The sequence below is a fragment of the Epinephelus moara genome, chromosome 22 (assembly GCF_006386435.1).
Source record: "Epinephelus moara isolate mb chromosome 22, YSFRI_EMoa_1.0, whole genome shotgun sequence".
NCBI lineage: Eukaryota > Metazoa > Chordata > Actinopteri > Perciformes > Serranidae > Epinephelus > Epinephelus moara.
The window spans coordinates 39,597,136-39,621,311 of NC_065527.1; the positions used below are offsets into that span (position 1 = coordinate 39,597,136).

General features: G+C 41.2%; 1 protein-coding gene across 5 annotated transcripts in view; it reads right to left on the reverse strand.

Annotated features, from left to right (window-relative positions):
- Positions 1-3,711: 3,711 nt before the first annotated feature.
- The window catches only part of ago4 (argonaute RISC component 4), a 28,414-nt gene continuing 7,949 nt past the window's right edge, over positions 3,712-24,176 (reverse strand). Inside the window, exons 2-19 of one of the 5 annotated variants that reach the window (XM_050034101.1) lie at positions 22,605-22,776; positions 21,421-21,541; positions 19,914-20,095; positions 19,230-19,366; positions 17,790-17,924; positions 16,927-17,014; positions 16,609-16,756; positions 15,960-16,079; positions 15,593-15,721; positions 12,292-12,440; positions 10,939-11,123; positions 10,642-10,801; positions 10,155-10,326; positions 9,825-9,992; positions 8,539-8,673; positions 8,349-8,450; positions 7,336-7,535; positions 3,712-6,982 (exon numbers count right to left, since the gene is read on the reverse strand). In XM_050034101.1, the coding sequence (XP_049890058.1) occupies positions 6,874-6,982; positions 7,336-7,535; positions 8,349-8,450; positions 8,539-8,673; positions 9,825-9,992; positions 10,155-10,326; positions 10,642-10,801; positions 10,939-11,123; positions 12,292-12,440; positions 15,593-15,721; positions 15,960-16,079; positions 16,609-16,756; positions 16,927-17,014; positions 17,790-17,924; positions 19,230-19,366; positions 19,914-20,095; positions 21,421-21,541; positions 22,605-22,776 (2,612 nt within the window). In that variant the 3' untranslated portion in view covers positions 3,712-6,873. Of the gene's footprint in view, positions 6,983-7,335; positions 7,536-8,348; positions 8,451-8,538; positions 8,674-9,824; positions 9,993-10,154; positions 10,327-10,641; positions 10,802-10,938; positions 11,124-12,291; positions 12,441-15,559; positions 15,722-15,959; positions 16,080-16,608; positions 16,757-16,926; positions 17,015-17,789; positions 17,925-19,229; positions 19,367-19,913; positions 20,096-21,420; positions 21,542-22,604; positions 22,777-24,176 lie in introns of all 5 variants that reach the window. The other 4 variants (XM_050034100.1, XM_050034098.1, XM_050034102.1 and 1 more) reach the window with 4 other exon arrangements.

Sequence of the window (24,176 nt, forward strand, 5' to 3'; positions counted from 1 at the left end):
AGAGGGTGAGACAACAAAAGGAGAGAGGGATGGATGGCCGAGGATGGAGCGCTGGCCATAGGTGGATCAGTTAACACAAAGACAACATGTGGGGGAGCCTCGACAATGAGAATTACACACTTTGTATTGCTTTGTGCAGCACAAACTCGTGTGTATTTTAAAGGAGCTTTCACAAAAATTAGCTTTTTGTCTGCAGTGAAAGAGAAAGCTTCACAAAAGGGTTTTTTCTCTAACAGCGACTGAGGTTAAAATGCTGAAAAGCTACAGGAGAAATACACAGGGTTTTTTTTTTGTGTTTTTGTTTTTAAAAGAGGTCTATTGTCTGATTGTGTCATCTGGACAAAGGAAGTTACAAAACCCTGAATTCTGACACCTTTAATCTTTTTTTTTTTCAGTCAAATATCACAAAATTGTAACTGACATATTAACAGACTGATGATATATCCAGTGACTTATTATTGTCATTATCAATATATTGTTAATTAAATAGCGAGAGGTTGAAACAAATAGACCCTGGCTGTAACAGAAGGATGTGACAGCACCTCTTTGTCCCCATATCCAGACATTTCCCTTCTACCCAAGACCGCTCTCGCTCCATCTGCATTACACTGAGCCTTGTTGTGCCATCGTGCCGATGAATTAAATATCATGGCATCAAGATCTGTGGTTCAGGTTTCCTTTCTTCTGTAGCCTCCGCTATCCTTGGTAACGGTGGCCATGACAACCAGCCGGGACACAGGAAACGGGAGAGTAGAGGGGATGATACACAAAGGGGAGAAAAGGAAGGTGACAAATACCAATGATGGCTGAATGAATAACAGACAGATGTAGATGTAGTGAAATTACACTACAGTTAATGCCATGCAGCCTTATAATCATCATAATAAAGAGAAATATTACCACATAGCGGGTACATTTTTTTCCTGCTTAATGAAATTTTACACACAAAAATATTGAAAATTCCTTGGATGCCTTTATTCCAGAGAGGTCACACCAGCTGACTGCATGACCTCTTTTACCCGAGGTACCAGGAGGGGAGGGAGGTGCAGCTGACACAACAGCCACAGCTGCTTTGTACCCAGAGTCACAGGGAAAGTGGAAAATTGATTGACAAGTTATCTATAAATGTTTTTGTAAAGGGTAACCAAGTCAAGAATTGCTTATAAGTAGTGATGCATATTTGTGAAGAATATGAGAAAAAATACTATTTTTAAAATGTATTCTGCCGAGGTCACCAGCTGCCAAATGCAGGTAAATTTCAGGCAGTGGTGTGTTAAATTGTCAGGCCATGTGCCATTTTGGTAGACAGAGGAAAAGACACATCATAACCGCTATATAAACACGTTATTGGCTGTAGAACCTTATTTGTTTTGACAGTCAAGGTTCACTGAATTCTAGCAAATAGCTATCAATGGAAAGATGAGCTATAGAGGCTGTATCGGACATTAAATGACATCATTCTTCACATTAAATGTCTAAACGTTATTCTTTCATTTGGCGCATAGATTTGAAAAGTCTCAGATACAATTTCTGAGTGGGAAAAAAAAGTTTATTAGAGCTGTCAATCAAATGCCCATTTTTAGCAGCTTGATCTTTTATTTAACTGTTTCATATTACATTCTTGATATGCTGTGTGTGATTTGAACCACAGCTGCAGCTGCCAGGGTCTTTCTCAAATCTGTCTTTACTTTGAGGACACTGCTGTAGCTCTCTGGGTAGAGTGCATAAGTCCATACTGCAGCGGCCCATGTTTGAGTCCAGCCCAGGCCCTTTGCTGCATGTCCTCCCTCCACTTTCCCCTGCTGTTCCCGTCTCTCTCCCTGTCAATAAAGCAGAAGTCCCCCTCCCCAAACTTATTTTTTCTTAGTACATTTTTCCAGATTGAAAACACCTATAAGCGGAGTGCTTGTAATCTCATCTAAATTAATTAATAAACTGACGGATGACACCATCACTTCTAAAAACTGCACAGCTTTTATTCTTATTCAGATAAATGGTACTTATTTTTTTTACAGTAGCTTTCTTATTTTTATTGAAATTTTCTTCATTTGATTTTTGCAGCACTTGCTTTTATTAATAAATTCATTTTGTCTTTAGTTTATGTTCTGCCCCAAAACTCTTGGTAATAAGCTGGATGCTGATTCTGAGGATGCTGAAGACATGTAATATTAAGGAACACAGGAGAGCCCATTCCTTTCTATATTTTGCCCTTGTACCTGTCAGGATGTTGATAAATGAATGGGTTAGGGTTAGGCTAACCCTAACTTGTACATTTTTTACAGTTAAAGCTACCAAACTACTTACCAGCTACATGAATACTTTTTTTGATGTTCTACATGTTCAGGTTAGATCCTGAGCTACAGTACATTAAGTATTTTAGGGTAGTGTAATAAAGGACATAGATCCTCAGGCCCATACACTGTCCCAGTAGCTGTTCTTTACACTTAAAGACTGGTTAAAAACATGGCAAGATCACAGGTTGTAAGAAAATAAGATATCTTCATTAAGCTGTTCTACAAGACCATTGAGGTAACAATGGATAGATCATAAATGTTTCACTGTTCTCAGTAATCATGTTAACTCATTACCTTGGTAAAGAATGCCATCTAGTGACAAAATGCATGCACATAAACACCTTGGTGTTAACTAGCTCTGTAAATGATACTATAAAAACCCATTTTCAATAGCGCAAGATGCCATCTGTCATTAATGATGAGAACACACCAGCTACATTATAGGCATAAAATACCAATTTATTACTTTGCACATTAACACAAGAATTCCCTGCAGGCTAAAAAAAAAAAAAAAAAAAAAAAAAAAAGTATTTGAACATGTCACAAAATAGCAATAACAGCGAGTGAATGGCCCTCTGCTATAGGGGCGGAGCCAGAACATGCCCCGCCCTCTCACATCTGGTCAGAAAGGGTTCCGTTCATTCACAGAATCGGAGCGTTCCATTCACGGAATTGGAATGTTCCAATTCTATGATTCTATTGCTATGAGACAATCACACACAGCTTCAGAGACCACTACAAGAAAAAAAAGAGAAACAGAGCAGAGCTATAACAAACCCTGAAAAAAAAGGAACCAAAAAAAAGGAAAAAACAAAAAAAATAAAATTAAAATACGCAATACACAATGTCAAATTACAAATCCGTTAAGATATAACAATATATCAAAGTGAGAGGAATTTAAAAATAATTCATGCTCTCTATCGGGGCACGGACAGAGTTATGGATCGTTTTTTTTTTTAAAAAGGTTAAAAAGAGGTAATCCTGCTCCCTTGATGCCATGGGGACCCCTTCACAAAGAGGAAGTGCATTTGTGAGGGGTCAGCAGAGTTGCCATGGAGACAGGAGAGCCCCCGCCAAGAGGCGTGGCCACAGGTACAAACCAGGAACGAGGAGACAAAACGGATGCTCGCTGAAGTAACCTGGCAAAGAGGAGAGGGGTTCGGTCTTTAACGGGTCCACGTTTGAAGAAAGTACCTCGTTTGAATTTGAACACGACGCAAAGAGCCGGGCCCCCTCGCCTCTGAAAACAGCTTGTACCTCCCGAATTACTGACGTTTGTGTAGGAATCTTTAAAATGCATCTTAGAGAGACTGGACAAATATTGCTAGCCTAAAACAGTCCCACTAAATCAATAAACATTTACCCCCAAAAAAGTGTTTATATTTTTTTTTTCCTTTCTCATAATAAATATGATTCCAAAAAAGTTTTCTTTTTTTTTTTTTTTAAAAGGACAATACTCTGGCATGCAGGCGAGCAAAGTCTATATTTTGTTACTTTAAAGAAAATTGTCTAAAGCCTACATAACTATTCCACCAAATGCACATTCCCACTGATTGATACAAGCAAATAAAATAAACAAAAAAATAAAAAAATAAAAGTACAGATACACAATAGCGAGAGACCAACAACCACAATGAGTAGAATTATAGCTTTGTTTTTCCACATTTGAAAACTAGAACTGGGTTAATATTGCTTTGCAATGTCATGTTACAAACAGGGAGTGATCACTTGTCTGACTGGAGGTTATTGATCAAATATAGTCAAGGATTTAAAGCGTCAAATCATTCCCCGTTACAGATGCCAGTTGAATATTCAATCACAGCCCACTTGGCTTGGTAAAACTAGTGCACGTTTTTAAAACCGTTCTGCCCCGTTCAAACAAATAGTAAAACTTATTGCATGCAATGCCTGGACGACACCCTCCCAACCCCTCCCCCACGACCAGCCCTCCTCATTTCCTGCTTCTCTGCTCCTGGCTGACGCCAACGCCCACGCCTTCAACAGGCAGGTGCTCAAACTCATTCATAGTAAACCTGCTGCTTTAAGGGTGGTTTATTACAAAAGAGTTTTCGCTGAGCGGTCCCCTCCTGATGAGGCGTGCACGTCGACTGTTTCTTCAAACTCTCCTGACCTACATCTTAATCCAACCACAACACCGGGGGGGGGGGGGGGGACCACATGAGAAACTGTCACCACGGGCACACCACTGATGTCATTACAGGTCCCATGGTACCAGTCTGTCAAGTGTTTGTACGGGGGGTCCAAGGGCAGTGCTTATGCTTATTGTCAATTCATTTAATCCAGTGTTAAAAATGCATAAAAATATGAAACAAACACCGTCAAATAGCAGAGACTTTAAATTGGGTATACTTCAAATACACACAGAGTAATAGAAACCATTTTTAAAAAGTCTAAAAATTCAACTCATTGCCTATCGCAAACCGGTTTTTAAACAAATCCCTCAGCCTATGTTCATTCTGATTACATTCCCTGATTGTCTCCATCTGTCCCATCAAAACCAACCAACACCAGCTGAGCGATGTTTGCAGCGGCAGATCTGTTTTTAACCAGTCGGAGTGCTACACAATACCTCAAATCTGCCGCTAAGTTTTACTCACATCAGAACCTACAGAGGAAGCATGAATTCATCCATCCTGGGGCCTACTTCTTCTCACCGTTAGCCAGAATGCTACAAAAGAATTTTCCAACCCAAAGCTCTATCCTCTAACCTGCAGCTCAACAACTGAAGTCTATTCCTGAAGTCGCACTAGTAACTATATAACTGGCTTTGCTGCCGACCATAAAATTTCATCACAATAGTAACAACATTGACAACAACGATAACAACAACAACATCAATGGTAAACTACTAATTCTAAACAACAGTTTTTTTTTTAAGATAACCACAAAACATCTTATATTAAACTTTTACAAATCTGCTTTGTTGATTCGTATGTATAAATGCATAAAGGTAAAGAGAGATTGAGAGTGCCCTCTGTTGCTTGCCTAGCGTCCCGGGTCAGTGCAATGAATTGGCCAATATTAGCAAAGGAGACCTCAAAAACTATGTTGGTTTCCGGCCCTTGATACTAATTCTATGAAGAAGAAAAAAAAAAAAAAAAAAAAAAAAAATTTAAAAAAAAAGCAACGTCCAGCAGTGTCATCATATAATCTTTCAGATAATCAGGTCCAAAGAAAAATAAGATCCTGCTCTTCACACAGACAGCAAGGCTGATAAAGACCATACTCTGCGTTTAATGCCTTCAGCCATTCAACAGGTCCCAATGCTGAGCCAGTTACAGGCCAGACCACGGTTACCACTGCTACACAGTCAGACCTGACGTCACTTGCTACTTGAAATGGAATAAGTTACCTTTCTTGGGATTCAGTGATGTTTAGCAGCACAAAAGGAGCAGCTGGCTCCACAAGGTGCAAATCCCACCCATCATGCACTAGCAGAATGCTAACACGCGCAGTCAAAATGCAACTCAAAGCACTTCAACTAACAAGTGACCCAGGGCTGCTACAAATACCCACACCAGCCTCGATGAGGCTTGTTTAAGTCATATGTCTCAAAGTTGCTCTATAGATGTAAATATATGCTTATATGTACTGTATGTGTGAATATAAAAACAACAAATCTGAGTCATTTACAGCAGTTATCTCCATGATTTCCCTTTACAATTCAGTGGCCTGCCATGATACACACATTCACACACAAACACACTCTCATACAGCAGTACATGTATATACAGAGATGCACACACAGACACACTCGCACACAGACAGACTTGCGTATTCGTCGCTAAGATGGGAGGAAAATAGTAATGGGCATGGACACCCAGGTCACCTCGCTTGTTAAAGACCGTAAAGGAGAAAAAGTTAAAACACACGCTCATAAAAAGGAAAAAAATATATATATCATTCTCAAAAGGTCGACTCCCCCTCCATCTCTTTTCATGTAGAGTTCCCTCCCAACCACCCAATAAACCCAAGACCTTGTGACAGATTTTGCCCAAAGGGGCTTTGAGGTAAAAGTAGATAAGAGTCCTGCTTAGCTGGGAGAGCTAAAGAGCTGCGCTGACACAGATAGTGCCAGTCCACTCCCTTGCTCAGTGTATCTTACAAACACAAGAGTGCAGACATTCAAATAGAAAAAACAAAAACAAACGCAAAATAATGGCTCAACTTGTAGAATGTGTGTGTATGGTTTGTTTTTGTTTTTTCGTGTTTTTATTTTTTTTTTTCTTTTCCTTTTGTGCATTGGAAACCCTCAGGGTTCGCAGTGCTGGATTGCTGGTTTGAGAGGCGGCTCGATTGGGAACGCTGGTTGGAGATTGTTCCTTGAAATAAAAACCTGCTGGACATTGAGACACAGCAGATTCCCCCTGTCCGAGAGCCGCTTTGGTGCAGATTCAGAAAATGTAGAGTGAGTGTGAAGAGGAAGAGACAGACTACAAAGAGAGAGAGATGTAGGAGAAGGAGAAGAAGAGAGAGAGAGAGAGAGACTGGCAAATAAGAGATAAAAAGACAGAAAGAAAGGGAATCCGCGGGTGGACTGGCTGACGTGCTCGCTAGCTCAGGCGAAGTACATGGTGTGCTGGGTATCATAGTGGATCTGAACTGCCTTGGCCAATGCCTGGGGGTCCCGGCCGTTACTCTGGCCCGACACGTGGCTTCCTTCAGCACTGTAAGATAGAGGAAAAAAGGCAGAGTTTACTTTGACTGTCAGGAATGATTTCACATCACAACTAGAATTACAGCCTTGCGGTTGTATGACTGTATGAACCAGTCAAGCTGCAGTTTACATTCATGTCTCTCCACATTCATATTCAATTTTTTTACAGCATTACATTGCTTGGCTTCCATGTCAGTACTTTTTCCCGGTTCTCCAAACTGGGGGCGTGCTCCACATCTGCTGTAGGTCATACACTGACTATGGATACGTACCTCATGCAACCCCACTTCAAAAAACCTGACCTGTCCCTTTAATAAACTCTCTTTCTTCAACTAGGACCACAGATATCCACGGCTGCATCACCTGTCATGGTCTTTGTCCACCAGGTGGTAGCGGGCTCGGAAAGCCACTAGCCTGGCGTAGTAGGCTGGTGCTGGGATGGAGACGGAGCGCGTGCAGCGGACGTAGGTGTGGCACAGCTGGTAGGTGAGGAGCTGCAGTTCGTCAGCAGTGAAACAGTTGTCATCCCACAGGACGTGGTAGTGGGAGGGACGACTGGTTCCCTGAGGAGAGATGGGACGTAACACGTTACATTTTAATACTATACTCATAATTTTATGTAATGTGATAAAGTGCGCTATGTTTATTTGGTGACATAGAAAAACTCCAGAATTAGACTCACACTGTAGTTCTTCTCAGATACAGTGCAAGATTAAATGTTTTAATTTACACTTTCCAGTAAAACACACCAGTTAAATACACTGCTTCTGCCTCAAAACTTACATACAGTTGCATAAATCTTGTGAGCAGTTGAGATGGTTTGCACACTCTCTACTAGCTCACTCTTTGGCTAAACTGACAAACCAGCCTGAGGCATGTTTGTCGGTCTATTTGTATACAGGAAAGCCTGTAGGTTAATAGAAGTGCAGCATCAGGCTCGCCAGTAAGTGATCTAGGACAGAAGCAAAAGCTGCAATGTGCAATGTGCAGCCTCATCTTCCAGCTGTCTTTCCGATGTACAGGGGACAAGTGTTCTAAATGAAGAGACGGTTTGTGGTGTGTCACTTTAAATAACAGCCAAATCATCTGATGGGTCAAAGAAGCATCCAAATCATGTCGTTCATTGTGATTAAGCATGATTACTGTTGCAACCACACAGCAAAATTGCTGTACCCTTGAAGACAACTTCCACTGAAATAAGGAGCTGTAACTATAGTTTAATTTTTTGTGAGTGAATGTGCCGAATCCATTTCAAAAACTGCAAGAGAGACTTGGAAAACTGAAGCGACACAAAAGTTGCTTTAGATTTGTTATGAAATCTAGCACACAGCTTTTCTGTTGTGAAAATCTAAAGTGTGTGAGTGTTTATAATTCACCTGAATCCCAGCATGGCTGCACAGGTAGAAGTCGAACTCGGACGGGTGTGTGATGGTGCTGTCCACCGTGGTGCCTGCTGGGACATTACCGCTCTTCCCAACCTGCAGCAGGTGATCAATTAAGGTTATAGTTAAGACTCACACAAGACAGTGTTGTACAATAGAAAGAGTAGGGTGAACTTCTACTGACCCTCTCAGCTTTGTCGGAGCAGAACAGACGAGTGTGGTGACGTTTCTGAACCACAATATAGGTAATGCCCGGCCTGTAATCCTCCTCCAGACTGATACAGGCCTTCCTGATTGCTATCAGCTCCGGCCACGCCACCTGGAAATAGAAAAAACGATACACGCACACTTAAAAGGTATACTATGCAACTTGTTTTGCACATGCAGCACAGAACAAGACAGTCTATATCAGAAGCATTCTCACCTACTTAAAGTACTCTATTTGGTTTGGGCAAAGGGTGGCCCCTGTGTAGAGAGTGTGGATTACACCGCAGTCACGTAGCCGATACGTAATTTGGTCATAAACAACCAAGTCTATTGCGGTTCCTTGAATTTGTCTAACTATTTCGGTTTCGGCTCTCATCGACCATTGCTCCCAAATCTCTCCAGTTAAATATTCGTTGCCATCTTCATGTACAGGACCCCTTTTCTTCAACCTTGGAAGTTCGTTTTCTTCCAGTTTCGCACAATTGCATGAAAGAAACATCATCAACACCCCCACTCGCTTGCTGTGAGTTCTCCAGACAATTGCCAACACTATTCACACATGGGCGCTATCGGACATTACACAGACTTTGTTCTGGGGGAGCTGGCAGGATAAAGTCTGCTCAATGTCCCATCCAACTGATGCGGACATTTGTGTTCTCACATGCAGCTCCTCGGGGTAAGCACCGGTCTTGTATAGCAATGACATTTAGATGGCGAACAACATGACCACCAAAATATAATGATTGAAAGGCTACTCAAATCAAATGATGATGTTTAAGATTTCCCAGACCGTGTATTAATAGATGTATATATTCTGGTATATTGATATATAACATTGTAATTGGTGCCTTTCAGCTGCTCCATAGATCAAGCATGACAGGATGAGTGCCGGCTGAAGAATCAAACTTACAGCTGCAGGTAGGATTTCTTAAGTTAAGATAAGCCTGAAGGTCTAAGACAGGACACAGCCATGAGTTTAGGGATTGCTTCTGTAATTGGAGGATAGAATTTTGCCTATCGTTGAAACTTAAGCTGAGATATGACAAGAAGTTAGAATATTTTTCTGTCATGAGGCCCCTGGTCACCATTTTTGGACTAAAGCGATGTGTCATCTTTATATTAAGATTTCGACAGCCTCCGCTCAAAATGAATCACAGCTGCCATTCCTGCCTAGTAAATCACACTTGTGGGACCCGCATGACAAAAAAAATGGCGGAAATAAACTGGAGACGAGCGTGAAAATAGCTGGTGAAAATCTCTTACCTGTTTCATTTGTCCCTCAGACACACCACCACGATAATAAATGATTCGCGTGGGCTTGAAGCGCGTGGACTTGTAGAACTGGATGAGCAGTTCGCGCACCATATTGGTTAAGTCTTGGATTACCTCCTGACTGAAGAGCTGCTCCTGGACAGGCGGAGGGGAGGGGCACTGTTAATAAAGTGTGAAACTTAAAAACAGAAACTGATTGTAACATGGTGGCACAGTGAACTCAAACTCAGATAAAACAGACTGATTTACAGGAATTACTCAATTAATATGAGAAGTTTGTCAATGACGTGCAAATTAAAATGTCACTTTCACTATGATTACCTGGGACATGTCTTGTCTAGACGTCTGGACTCGCACTGTGGCGCAGTATCGGCTGGGGTGGCCGTCCATGCTGCCCACCACCGCCGCGATGGACGGCTTTTTCCCATCACCTGCTGGAGGATGTGTGACATCCGCACCCAGGAAGATGACAGGCTGCTGGAACACAGAGGGCCTAAAGCAAAAACAGGACACACAAGAGAAACAAAACTTGGCATCATGTTGTTAAATTTCTTAACCATGAACAGCCTATGAAAAAAAAAGTCATTACATTCCTCAAGATTCTAGGAATTGAAGCACCAGATGAAATAATTGCCAAGAGCAGCTTAATTTCCATGAAAATGATTAACTTGGATTGCTCTTTACCGCATGATTACAGGAGGACTATTTGTATTCAGAAAGCATCTGAACAATCTAACGTTCAAAGCCAAAAAGCATTCCAGACTCCCATCTGGACTGCAACGAAGAAATGACTAAAATCAGTGCTGACCTCTGATGAGGCACCAGGACGTTGTTGATTCCTCCCAGCTTGGCGTTGATCTTGAGGCACAGGTTGGAGAGGGTCTGAGGGGACGTCTTCACTACGTTCTTCACTTGCACACACTGGGTTGCCATGCCCAGGAGGGTGTCGCCCACCCGCTTTACTTCAGCTGAACAGAAATAAATATCACAAAAAATGTTTTTAAAAACTGATCAACTGCCTTCGGAATATGAAAAACATAAAAGTGGGATTCCCTCATATGAAACCCTCCTTATATCTAAAAAAATCTGATCTTAAATTTCTCACCATAGACTGGTGTTTTGCCAGGCAGGATAACCACGATCAGCTGCAGACCAACATAAGACATCTTGAGGTGTTTGAACATGGGCTCCACACTGTCAGCTCCTTGGGCGTATTTACAGAAACATGGCTGGCCTTGAATGGGCATCCCAGCATCCTTTGAGATCTTTCGCAGCTGGTCAGTGAAGCTCCTATTGCAAAGCATAAAATGCTCATCAGAAATCAGCAGTATAAGCTGAAAACTTGTGACAAAATTCAATGTAGCAAGGAGAAATACATTTATTAAGTGTACACAAGAGCACTGTAAATGCAGGTTGGAACTTAAGAGTTACTCTCCATCAACTGACGTATTTGTTCACATAACTACTGTAAGAGGATGCAAAACTACCTGCTTTAAATGAGATCAATAACTTGACTTCAAATTTGACATTTTTGCTGCTGTTAACTGCTGTCAACCCTCCCTGACCCCCTTCACTCATGCTCCAAGAAAGTGAAAGCGGGAGACAGGGGAAGAAGCTGTGGCTGTCTGAAAGATGTCAGCCACAGCTTCGGTTAAAAAATCTGGCTACCTAAAATGACTCTTCATTTCTTTTCTGTGGGAATGGATCTTTCAGATTAATTTGAGGCATGCCTGTGGTTTGCATGTTCCACGTTTTTATTTTAAGTATAACTCAGCGTGAGACTCGCACTGGTCTGGTTTTGGTCTTCACTTGGGCCTAGTCCACACGGAAACAGGTATTTTTGAAAAAGGGTTATTCCTGTTTACACACACAGTTATAAAAAAATCTCCATCCAAATGAAAACATAAAAACAACTGAAGCGCTGTCAAGAGCATGTAAAATAGGCAGCAATAAAACCCTAAAGCCACACAAAGAAGACAATGATGTTGGCCAATCAGAAGCCTTAAAAAAGCTATTACCGGAAGGCTACCTGAACTCTGTTCCTCAATATAGTGGAGGACCAACTGTACAGTTCTGTGTAAACATATAAAAATTCCCTGTTTACAAGGCTAAAGACAGCAATATTTTGGTCACATCTGCCATTGCATGAAATGTCACCCCATTTGTGATGCCTCACAAAGGAGATAACGGTACACTCTGATGTTAAAAGCCAAAACTAAAAACAGGGACACTGAAAATCTTCACTTTTTCATTTTAGTTATACAAAAAGTCAATTTTCAGTGACAAAAAAAGGCATTAGAAATTGCTACATTTTCAAATATTCTCCTGTACATATGGACAAGAGGTCAGACCCTTAAAAATTTGGACTTGTCCATCTCGATACACTAATATTGGTGATGACTTCCTCTCATTTTAGGTGGTCTTGACTGACAGCACAACAGTTGTCACCATGACTCACTTGAGCAGGTCCTCTCGACACTGTTTCTGTGGGGCGAAGCAGGCCACAGCCCAGACCTTGATCTCGATGCCTGCGTAGAACTGCTTCCCTCGCATGTCCCACACACCCTGGTTGGGCGTGGCCACGGTTTTGTTCTGCGGAGAGAGTCCCTACTCTCTTAGTCAACCCCCCGGTTGGATGAGCCAATACAAAAGGTACCACAGTCCACACTTTGATTTACCTCTCATATTCAGACAGAATGCATTAAAAGCCCACTCAGCTGCCCCACAGACACTTTACATTGCTAGCTACACTTGACACAAATCAAAATATTATACACACATTGAAAGGCTTCAAACTGGTTTTACTTTAGGATGTCAAGCACTGTGAGACTTGTTTAGAGGAGAGAAATGTTCATTTCATCATTGCACATAAATATCCTGCTTTCCCATATCAGGAGTCCTGACATGAACTAGAGCAGTGTATCTATTTGAAGACATGTCATTAGGTGAGTGCTCTTACTTTGAGTGTGGTTGTGAATACAAATTCAAAAGGGCAGTGGCTTTCAATTAAGTTAACAAGATTTGCCAAAGGCCATTAAGAGCTTTTATTCTCCAAAACAAGTGCCCACAATGAACTTCCTGAGTTGGGTGCCAAGAAAAATTAAAAGCTTCTCCATCTCATTACACTGTCTCAAAAGTATATTCGTCATGAAGTTTCAGGATTTAAAAACTACATGAAATGATTACAGGTAAGTGCATGTTACACAGGAAAAAGACTGCTGCTTCTCCCATCTCTCACGCTGTACATACAGTCGCTTCACAGAGTATTCATTTTTGTTTCTGTGAATACTTTGATGCAACTTTATGTCCGCCAACATCAGCATGCCATTTTAAAAAGAAAGATGTGTGTGTTTCATTCATACCAAGTGATCACAGAAATGGGAAAAGCTTTCAGTCTACATTTAAAGGCATTTCACTGGAAGCCGATTAGACTCGATATCCCAGCAGGCAAGTGGCCAAGCCTATAAGGAAGAGAGTGTTGTGATAGGATCTTGGGTAAATTAACCAACGTATAGTTCAGGCTGCCAATAGTTGGATTTAAGCTTGGCACTGGAACATAAGCAACAATCTACTGTAATTTTGTAAAGAACAATAGTAAATGAAGCAGAGAGTAGAAGAGAAAAGGCTGGCCCATACACTGAACCAATTTCCCCATGGGGATCATTAAATTTTCATCTTATCTTAGCAGAATCATTGAACGCTGCCTCTGAATGAGGGTTTATATTCCAGCACCTTTAATTTTTATAGGAACCTTTTCATTTTCAGATGGGAGATAAAGTCAAGCAGGCTTAAAAGAGGAATCTTTCAGACTTTAATGCTGGGTGGTTACGAGTCTTATCGTCCTCCTGTTGGCAGCACATCCATTCTTCCCCCCTTACATACAATCCTTGAATCCCCATCAGCATCTCGTGTCTAACAACCAGGAAGTAAAGGCTGAATTCTTGCTTTCAGTTATATCTACTGTTGACAAGCTGGATTGGAAATGCTGATCTGAGATTCAGTGGGTGAGTCTCGGCAGTCTGCAGCAACCTCTCCTCATCATCTCCATCCCTTCACTTTCAAAGACACTACTGAATGCAACTGGTGAAAACCTGAGCCCTCGTCTCTGATTTACACATGTAGAAGCTCTGTCAGTGAAGGGAAAGAGTATTTAAAGAGATGCACTCGGCAGACTGCAGAGATGTGCCACAGGATTTTAACACAGGGCAAGTTCCAGGTCTTACAGGTCTCCATGTCTTTACATTGAATACTGTACTGCCGTGCAAAGGCACAAGGCCTTACCTTCAATTTTGGCAAAAATGAGTTATTGTCATTTTTGGAACAATAAACATCAGTTTTAGCATGTGGACAAATATCTTGAGTCAATTTTGTTGTTTTTTGGAAAAAGTAAGATGTTGTTTTTGCCGTAACTTCCAAAAGCCGGGGGAAAGCCAAGGCAGAAGCCCGTAACATCAGTTGCGGTTCTTTGCTTTTGTTCCGCGGCACTCCAGAATGCGCGAATTAAGTTATGGTACTCTGCCTTTGTTTTGCCACGCACCAAAGTGAAGTTACTGTTTACCGCGCTGGAGTTACGGTGTTATGCCTATGTATATGTGATGGAAGCACTTCTGACACACGCCTTCAATACTTCAATAAAGTGTACTTAACAAGTGTATTTAACAAAGGGCATTGCTACATACTACTGGCATAGCCAAATCAGCTGTAACTTTCAAATGTAAGAAATAGGAGGGAGGTAAAGTGTTATTTTATTTCAAATTAGTACAATGATGAGGTTTTAAAATGATCCAGTAATGTACTGTTGCAACCTTCAAATGCTCATTATTTTTTATTTTTAATATTCTGTTTATGTAATATTAAGCCTAACTAGACAAAAATTACTAAATTTTAGTTTAAAGGTTATCATTGTTATCACAGGAAAATATTATACAAAGTGATAAAAATCCAAATGGGCAATAAAATAGAAGTTAAGGTCTTTTGCCTTTGTATGATCCATTATTGTTCTGCAGACAATGCAAAGGCAGAATACAGTAACTTCCGAATAAGGGTCAAAGATCAAGTTTAAGCTTACAATTTTTTGGTGGATAAATAACTTCATTTATAAACAACAAAATGCCAAATGTCCAGTGTTCTACCTACAACTCATTTGACGGGACAACAAAATAACTTTAAAGTCATTTTTCTCAGTTTCACACTCTGGTGGGTTACGGTCTTTTGCCTTTGTAGGGCAGTGTATCCATTCACTACCTGAATTATGAGCGGCAGTTAAAACTTGCAGGACCAATTCATTGACTGGTTTGTATATGGAGGTTGAAAATCAGGAGACGCTGGTTCTGTAGGTGCTTCTTATTATTCTGTAGGGGTGTGCCGTAGAAGTGCTCCAACTATCAGTCACCTCATGGTGTCTATGAAGAAAATAAGAGTGACTTTGCCTCCAGAACCAAGGGCGTCTCTCCCACTTTGCAACTCTACTCTTTGAGGTAATGGTTTTTACAAAGATAATATGTCAGTTTTTAGTTTTTAATAAAGTACTTTAATATTCAATCCACTGTTCAATTAAATTATCAAAATTAAATCACAATATAAATTCTCTCGCCCTTCCGATGAGCAACCTCAGCAGACCTGGATCTCCCCCCCTTATCCCACCATTCATTCTGTGATGCCCCCCCACCCTGTGCGATCCCCGTCAGGCGTGCGCCCCCAGAGTGCAGCCCCTGCCCAGTACTCACCCTGCCACAGTCCCGCCCTGTGTCTGTACTCACCCGGCCCCCATACTGCAGCATGGGCGCTGGGAGGACACGCCCCGTCACTTCTGTCATGTCATTGTGCACAACAATGCCAAATTCCTTCAGGTAAGGGTCCGGACCCCCGACCATGCTGTTACTTTTGACCTGGGAAGGGAGGAGAAATAAAGGAGAAGAATGAGAAAGAACAAAACATATAACAGTTGTAATGCAGATTTGTACTGTGGTTTATCTTATCGAATTTTCTCTTATTCAGCATTTAGGCAAGACTGAGTTCAGATCAAAGGCTACAACTCAAAAACAACAAGTCCTTAGGGAAAAATCTAAGTACTAGCTGCTCCAGTTGCTTTTCTTACTGCTACCCCAAGAGGGAAACAGCACTCACCAGTCTGCTGATCTCTTCCTGTCTGTCAGGGGCTGAGCGAGCTGTAGCTTTGATCATGGTGGATGTCTGGTTGTCAGTCAGTTTCTTGATACAGCGCTGGCCTGCTACGATGTTACAGACCTACAGAGCACACAGAAACATTTCATCGATTTAACATGCTTAATCAGATAAGAAACTGAAAAGGGAGAACAACTGGAGGTGAAAGGCTTTTTTACTCAAACCTAAAATAATGATATTTAAAGGCGCAGTGTGTGAGATTTAGGGGGATTTGGTGGCATGTAGTGGTGAGGATTGCAGATTGCAACCAGCTGAAACTTCTCCAGGTCAGGATTCCTTCACTATTTCTTGTTCAAGAGGTTTTTAAAATGGGAGCCAAATTATCAACACAGGTGTCTTCCTCTCCAAAACAAACTGAAAAGGTGATTAAAACCCGTAAAAACACTGAATAAAGCAGTGTCACGTTACAAATCATCGTTTCTCCAATGCTGTTTGGCATGTCTGAGACGGGCCACTAGCCCAGCACCTGCTAATGTGGGTGATTCAGGTGATTATACACCAAAGAAAACATACTTATTACATTATATTCAATTTCTGCCATTATATCCCCCTAAATCCTACACACTGGGCATCAGCACAGCCTTGTTCTCACCTCCAGGGGAAGGTAGGTGTGCTTCTGTTCCTGTCCTACTTGCAGGCAGGGTAAATGTGGATATTTGAGCTGCAGATTGTACTTCTGCTTGAAATACTGAGCTACTGTGCACTCCATGGCTTGGCCGTTCTCGAGTTGTAAGGGGAACCTGTGAATAAATGGAAAATGTGAGCGAAGCAAATGCAGGTCCACGAGTATGTAAAACAATAAAAAGGGAATATATGACTTAAGTTGCATTAATTGTATATTTACAAGGTCTTGGTACTTTACACCACACATACAATGTTGCCTTTGCTGACATACACTATGAGCTCTTACGTTTGGTGGCTGGCAGGTCGGCGTGTCACATTGCACACACGGTACTTCCTCTTCATTTGACCACAGTGGGTGACCTCAACTTTCAAACCTGTTTTCAAAAACGCATACAAGAAAGAATCATTACAGAGTCATGTTAAGAAGCAGCACAATTTTTCACTCAAATGCTATTTCAAATATTTTGATATCTTCAAATTTAGAGGTTGAAATTGTTCTTGTGTTCCCCTAAGGCCTTGATAAAGACAAATGCGACAAGGCAGCCAATTGCGTACAGGGTGTTTCAGCTCTGCGCAGTTTCCCTTTACACATTGTCACAACTCAAAACACACAAATCAAAAAAGGAGAAATCAGAGAGCTTACAAGTGTCTGCTGTCGAAAATATGCAGTTGAAATTCCACTGTCTGACATACCCCATTATCTCTCGCAAGGTTATTCAGTGGTTCAGTAGAATAGATGTGAAGACAGACTGGAGCTGCTTAGAACTGCAGTATTTTCTTGCATTAATAAAAATGCGTAAATGATGAATAAAAAGGAGGAGATCTATTATGAGTGAATCTCAAGGTCATATTTCCTGATTTGAGAGTGCCTACATTCTGTTCACAAGCAGAAGCACCATCATTTGTCACCCTGAGGTTAAGAACAAATGTGCAGCATTGGTGTAGCAGTGAGTGAGTATGTGCGAGTGGGTGTAGTTTCTTACACACTGCATGAAAACAAACATGCATGTGCCTTGCAGGTCCACACCTCTCTGTAATCTCTGTTGATACACAGTGAGTCATGGAAGTTGTGTATATAATGTGTCTGTTAAAGTTGGCCCTTTTTACTTGTTGGTAAAAGTCAACATATTGTGTGTATGTGTGCCTCACCTCTTATTTCCTTGGTGAATTTGACGCGCTGCGAGTCCGTCAGTGGTTTGGTCTGTTCGTTGATGTTCTGAATATCGAGCACCTCACACATGAACTCGATCACAGGCTGAGCGCGGTAGAAAGCTGTGGCTGACACTGAGGAGGAGTAACGGATATGACATTATTCAGAAAATCAGTCCCATAAATCATAACTACAAGCAAGTCACATTAGTCCATGATACTGTATATCACAGGAAGAGTGTGTTCAGACTGTAGAATTGAAAGTGGGGATGCAGCAGCAACAAAGAGAGCTTTAAAGCACTGTCCTGCAGCCATAATCAATGAGCTGATCTAATCAGTAGCTGCTAAACATCTTTCTTTAGAATGACTAGGTCTCCTCAATAAAACCGAGTGAATATAAACCAGAAGGCGTACCATCTCAGTCAAGCAACAAATCAGGAGCCATGTGTATAAAATAGGGCTGGGCAATGTGGACCAAAAAATAATCTTGATTGTTTTTTTAGGGCTGAGTGGTGGTTTTAGGGTAAAGTGGGGCCTGATTTGCGCTGACAGTGAGCAAGAGAGATGTAAACACTGACACAGCTTTACAGAAGAATCAGGCTTTATAACACAACATCATATATCAACAGTGTTGATAATCCTACAACTCGTTTGAAATAAGATGACAGATTATTATTGTAAAGTATTTTAAGTGACAGCAACAAGTTTCTGTCTTAGTTTCACAGAGCAAGTGCAGAGCAGTTTTTTTGATCTTGGTGTGAAGCGGACATTTCAACTACCCCTTCACTCTGAATAAATTTAGGAACTGGCTTCAGTGCCAAAGAGCCTTGTGAAATACTGAGTTTTACAATTTCAACTGACTTAACGGGTGTTCAGACTCAAAAAACCCCGTGATTAAAAAACAAATGACGGGGGATGCACTACTGAAGGAGAGAAAATGGAATAAATCCTGTGAAGTTTAATTTGAGTAACAGATAGGAGTTTTAAGGCTTATCAAGAGGTAATAACACTGCATGGTCTGTTATATTATAGTGGGATGGTGGGATTTGACAACTCTGGAAATTTATTACGGCAGCAATCATTTTATCTTTCATCACGTAATCATGAGTTCATAGTTAAGCTAAGCTGAATTAAACTCAGGTATTTATTCATTTAAGCACCTGTCTTTTTCTCTTATGTAAGTTACTTTTATTTGAAGTTTTCTACCTGGTTTTCATGATGGCAGTAGCTGTACTAAGTGGGACTTACAGAACTGCTGATCATCAGTGATTGTGTGCGGACTAATACACTAAATCTTGCTGAGTAGAGCATTAAGACATGATGACATTCTTCATATCTCTCAGTTAACACCCAGATCAAATATCAGCCCGATACACAATGCACAGTGAAATGAATGTAGCTGAGGTAAAATTTAAATCACAGCTAAGACGATCAGCTTACCATCGATGTTGAGCATCATGTTCCACATTGCAGGACGAACAGACTGATGGAAACCAAACCATACCTCCCGGCCTCCACCTAGAGGATGATAATAGCCCTCTGGAGGGGAGAAAAACGAACGCCCCACAGGAGTATACCTGTGTGCACAAAGACAGGGGGTAAATGATGGACCAAATTAATCAATACAGACTCAAACTACCTCGATCAATGAAATGTCAACAAGTATTTTAACATAATAAACCAGATTAAAAAGGAAAACTCCCTGCAAAACTCCCCGCAAATTAACATGAAATGGTATTAAATCTGACAAGTACATCTGGAACTGTGTACTTAATTATCTGTGTGTGGTGAATCAATTTCTCCCTATGATGCAGAAGTGTCACAAATTTTAGTCTGATGTGACATCTTAATCAAAGTCATGAGAAATTTGAAAACCCCTTCAGAGATGGACATTAATACATCAGGAGTGCAAGGCCCCTTGGTTCAGCTGTTTGTGAAACTCAACTCAATTTAATGAAAATCCCATGAAAACGTAATTTGACTGTAATTTAATTTGATCAGGAAGAGACACAAGACAGCAGGAAATTAAAGTAATACAGACAAATAAAAGATGAAAAGCAATAACTCTGTCAACTGATGTGAAAAAGATGTGGGTGGTGTGTTTGAGGCGATGAGTGTCAGCACCTCATGGAGGGCAGATGCCGTGTGATGACATCCAAAGCCTGAACCGAATCTTCGGGAACCTCGTTAAGGTGACCTGACAGGGCTTCCAGCAGCATCTGAAGACTGACCACGGACACCCACTGCAAAGACACCTTGAACGTCTGATCTTTCCCCTCGCCCGGCAGGGTCACCTCCAGATCCACCTGAAGATGGAGAGAGAGGAGGATGAATACAGAGGGAGGGGACAGAAACAGATGATGAGAGGAGGAAAATGGATTGAACAACAGGTGACGAGAAGAGATAAAAGACAATAAATACCAAAGGGCAAATTGGATTGAAATAAAGAGAGCAACACAAAAAGAATCCTTGATGACTTGGAGCCACACAGAGTCAACAGCTGTATACAAGAAGCAAAAAATCTTGGAAAAATGTCCTAAATTCTGATGTTAATTTATTGTTCAACACAAGTAGAACAAAAACTAAAAACTGTAGTTATAAACTTGACAGAGGTAACAGAACTCTACTTTTAGCTTCTCAAATAATCAATGAAGTTACGCTGCTCCTTGTATGTAAATGTGCACAGCGTCTCTCTTAATCGGGAATTATTTAGCAGCTCTGAGGCTCTGCTCCGCTCTCTGCTATGTTCACATTTTAGAGACTGTAATTCATATTTTCCTCATTAATGATGCATTATTTCATCTACCCACAACCAATCTGCATGTCTGTGTGTAACAAGCAGAGAGTATGCACCTCGTGAACTTGTGAAAAGATAGGAGCAAGTACAGTTCCTACTTACACAACATGTGTGCTGGCTGTGAAAATGACAACTGTGTCGGTCTAAGAGTAGAAATGACACTTGTGCTGCACCGTACTTCACTTTGTTCACTTTGTGCCAGGTGTAAGATAGGGCCCTAACACCCTTAAACACCTTTACACTGTTAAAACAGATATCAGTATTGATCTCTGCATTCATAATTAAATGATATTGTTTGAAGGTAAACTTCTGTTATTCCCAGAGATACTGACCAAACGCAGCCACAATGATTTCACATTCATTCAGACTTTTTTTTTGTCAAACATCAATACAAACTGTCAGGTTTTCTCCATAATGCATTGTACACATTTGCAAATAACTTCAATGGAGGTTAAAATACTATTAATAAAAGCCCAACTAGGCTGCAATAAACAGAAAAGGTAAGGAAATGTGAGAACATCCAAGAGACTGGGGTTCTATCTTCCATTACACAGGTCCCAGTATATCAGTACTGATCTCACATTCCTGGTCCAGACTGATCCAGCTGGCAAACTTCCACTTACAAACCTACAAACACTCTCTCTAATCCACTGGACCATTTACATGCCTGCCATCTCCCACCTTCAATATGAACAAATCACTGGGTTAAGTGCTTAAATGCAAACAATTTGTCCTTTAATCAATCCTTTTGATTTTCTTTTTAACAAAATTTACTACACCAATTAATTTGTGCTCATGCTTAAGATACAAAGGTCATGTTTGTGAAATACCAACCCTGTCTCTCCCAATTGGCAGTGGATGTGCTGTGTACATGTTCCTCTTCCCGTCGTAGCCAGGCTGTCGGTCTCCGAAGATTTGCATCTTGAAGTGCCGCACCATGGTGTCAACCACTTCCCTAGAAGACAGACAACAGGATGATGAGCCAAAAACACAGGCAGACCAGAGACTGAACATCTCTGTTTCAGTTCATATAACAGTTTCATATGGGACTCCCTAAACTATATATTTTACCCACAGACAGTGCCTTACATCCTGTGTGCTGTGTGCCTGATATGCAATCTCATGTGCTCACACTGGGTCAATGTTAGACTTTCCTGCAGATTTTCAAATGACTTTTACTTGTCTGCTGATAAATTACTAAGTTGACCATCAACAGTAGAAATTATGTACAACTAAATACTGCTGAAATATATTGACATTTAGATGGACGGAATTATGTCCTATAACAAAAATCTCCTCAGTTAGGGGGTCTGTACTCTGATATCAATGTGCAGTAGTATCTGGCATCAATTGATGCCCAAACAGACTTACAAGGCAAATTATTGTATTTCCATGTGCATAGGCTTGAGACCAAATATATAGAAATTACAGGAAAATGAATAGTTTATAGTTCAGAATACTTTATTATTAATCCCCGGGGGGAAATTGTTTAATATATTTATATATTCTGTAAGCCTTCATGCTTGTGTATTATTCAGTCTAGTTTGCCTAATATTCCAAGCTTCAGAAATAAAACTAACCAATACTTTGCCATGCAGTCCACCTTCTCATTCTCATCAAACCAAAATAAGTCCTGTTTATTCTGCATTTATACAAGGGTGCATGCAGGTCATCATATAAAGTCTAAACATGTACTCAGAGCAAGGGGCTGAGACAGTCACAGAGCTCGCCGAGGCATGCACTGCTTCTTCTGGCAAACAATGCCCATCCAGGTGAAATATCAAGTTTTTAGGGAGTCCCATTTTCAAACTGCAATAAAAGAAAACACTTCTTTTTCCCACAATACCCCATTTATTTGTATCTAAAACCTCTTGCCCCAAGGAGACAAGTTTCACCTTGAGCAGTCTATGGTTATAATAGCTACAGATGCAAGTGGCATCTCAAAATTATTTTTATCTAAGACACAACTTTCCCATCCTCATGCATATTTTCTGCTTAAACCCGCCAGTAGGATTTACCTGTTGACCCTCCGAGGCCGTTTCTCAGGCTTGATGTCGATATCATAGTGATAGACATCAATCTTGGGAATCTGCACCTGGAAGTGGTTAGCCAGGAGCCGGATGGGTTTCCCCACCGTGCCGAGGCCGGGACGCCGCGGAGGCTGAAACAGAGAGGGAGGGGCGGGCGGGCCTGCAGAGAGAGAAAAGTGATTGTGAATTCCTGCCATCTTAAAGATTAAAAGGGCTTTTTATTGACTTTGTTGCAGGTCACTACTTTGCACAATTTCTTCATTTTAAATAAATTCAAAGAACATTTGTCACTTCCCTACTCTCAGTGAGGGTTTAATCTACCAGACTCTTAAAGAAATGAATGGATTCCTCCTTACAAAAGAACTAAGCTTCACATAAAGCATGTTTGGCATTTATTTTGAATGTGAACAAAGGTGGCCACAGTGAAAGCGTGTGCTATTATCTATGCATTAAATGTCAGATTTTTAAAGATGAATGTGCGCGGCGTAACGCCAAGCTTGCTGCAAACGGTCTCATCAGTGACACCTGCTTGAATGCACTGAAATGGCCCCATAGACACAGAGGCGCACATACACGGCTTGATTGATCCGTAACTCTGGCCCCTGACCTACATGGGTCAACAAGGGGCTGGCGAAACAATGACCTCCAATTATCCTTCAGCCCGCCCCCAGCTCCACCCAGACACACAGGGCGCCCACCCCTCATGCCGAGACAAAGACCGAGCTCCTCTCAGACAGACAGCAGCAGGACCATATGGAGGGGGTGCCATGCAGAGAGTCTGGGATTACCGTTACACGCAATACATGCCACACACATCCATGTCACTCACACATTACAAACATTAGATACGCAGGTACATAACACAGGTGTGGTGCCCATGAGTCTTGTGTTGTAGCATAAAAAGCTGCAGGCAACGGAGGAACAAAACGACTTGAACGCTTTAGTCATCAGTTAAAAACAGCACATATATGCTCAAGACCTCATCTCGCTACAAATGAACCTGATAATGACACATCTATCTCACACATCAACACTAACGTTACATGAGTGTCTGCCAAATGCTCAAACAGGAAACACATAAAGGCACCTTTGCTCTGAATTTAGTTGCGATAAAAGAGAAAAAGATTACTTAAAAGGCAGAAAATATATATATATATATGAATGGTATTAAAATAACATTGTGTTGGTGGTATTGAGGGGAGGTTGGAGGAGGCTGCTTACAGCTTTTGTTAACTGACAGCTAAGGGACTGCGGGGGTCCTCCTGAACTCCATGCACCCACACGCTCCAGTTAGCAAGTGAAGCGCGAGAGCACGGACAATTGGGACCCTCCCCATCGCTTCCTGAAAACATGCTTCCTAACATGCCCTCATCTAGCCTGGGCCCCAAATCACCTTCCCTGTCCCCACTACCCACTCCTCCCTCTCCCTCTCCGCCTCCTCCTCCACATCCATCACACAAACAAACCATTAGCCTGATTATTTTATTATTCAGATTTTCTACATCATTATTATGCTTTTGATACAGTTTCAAATAAGAAGATATTTGTCTGTTTTGTCTT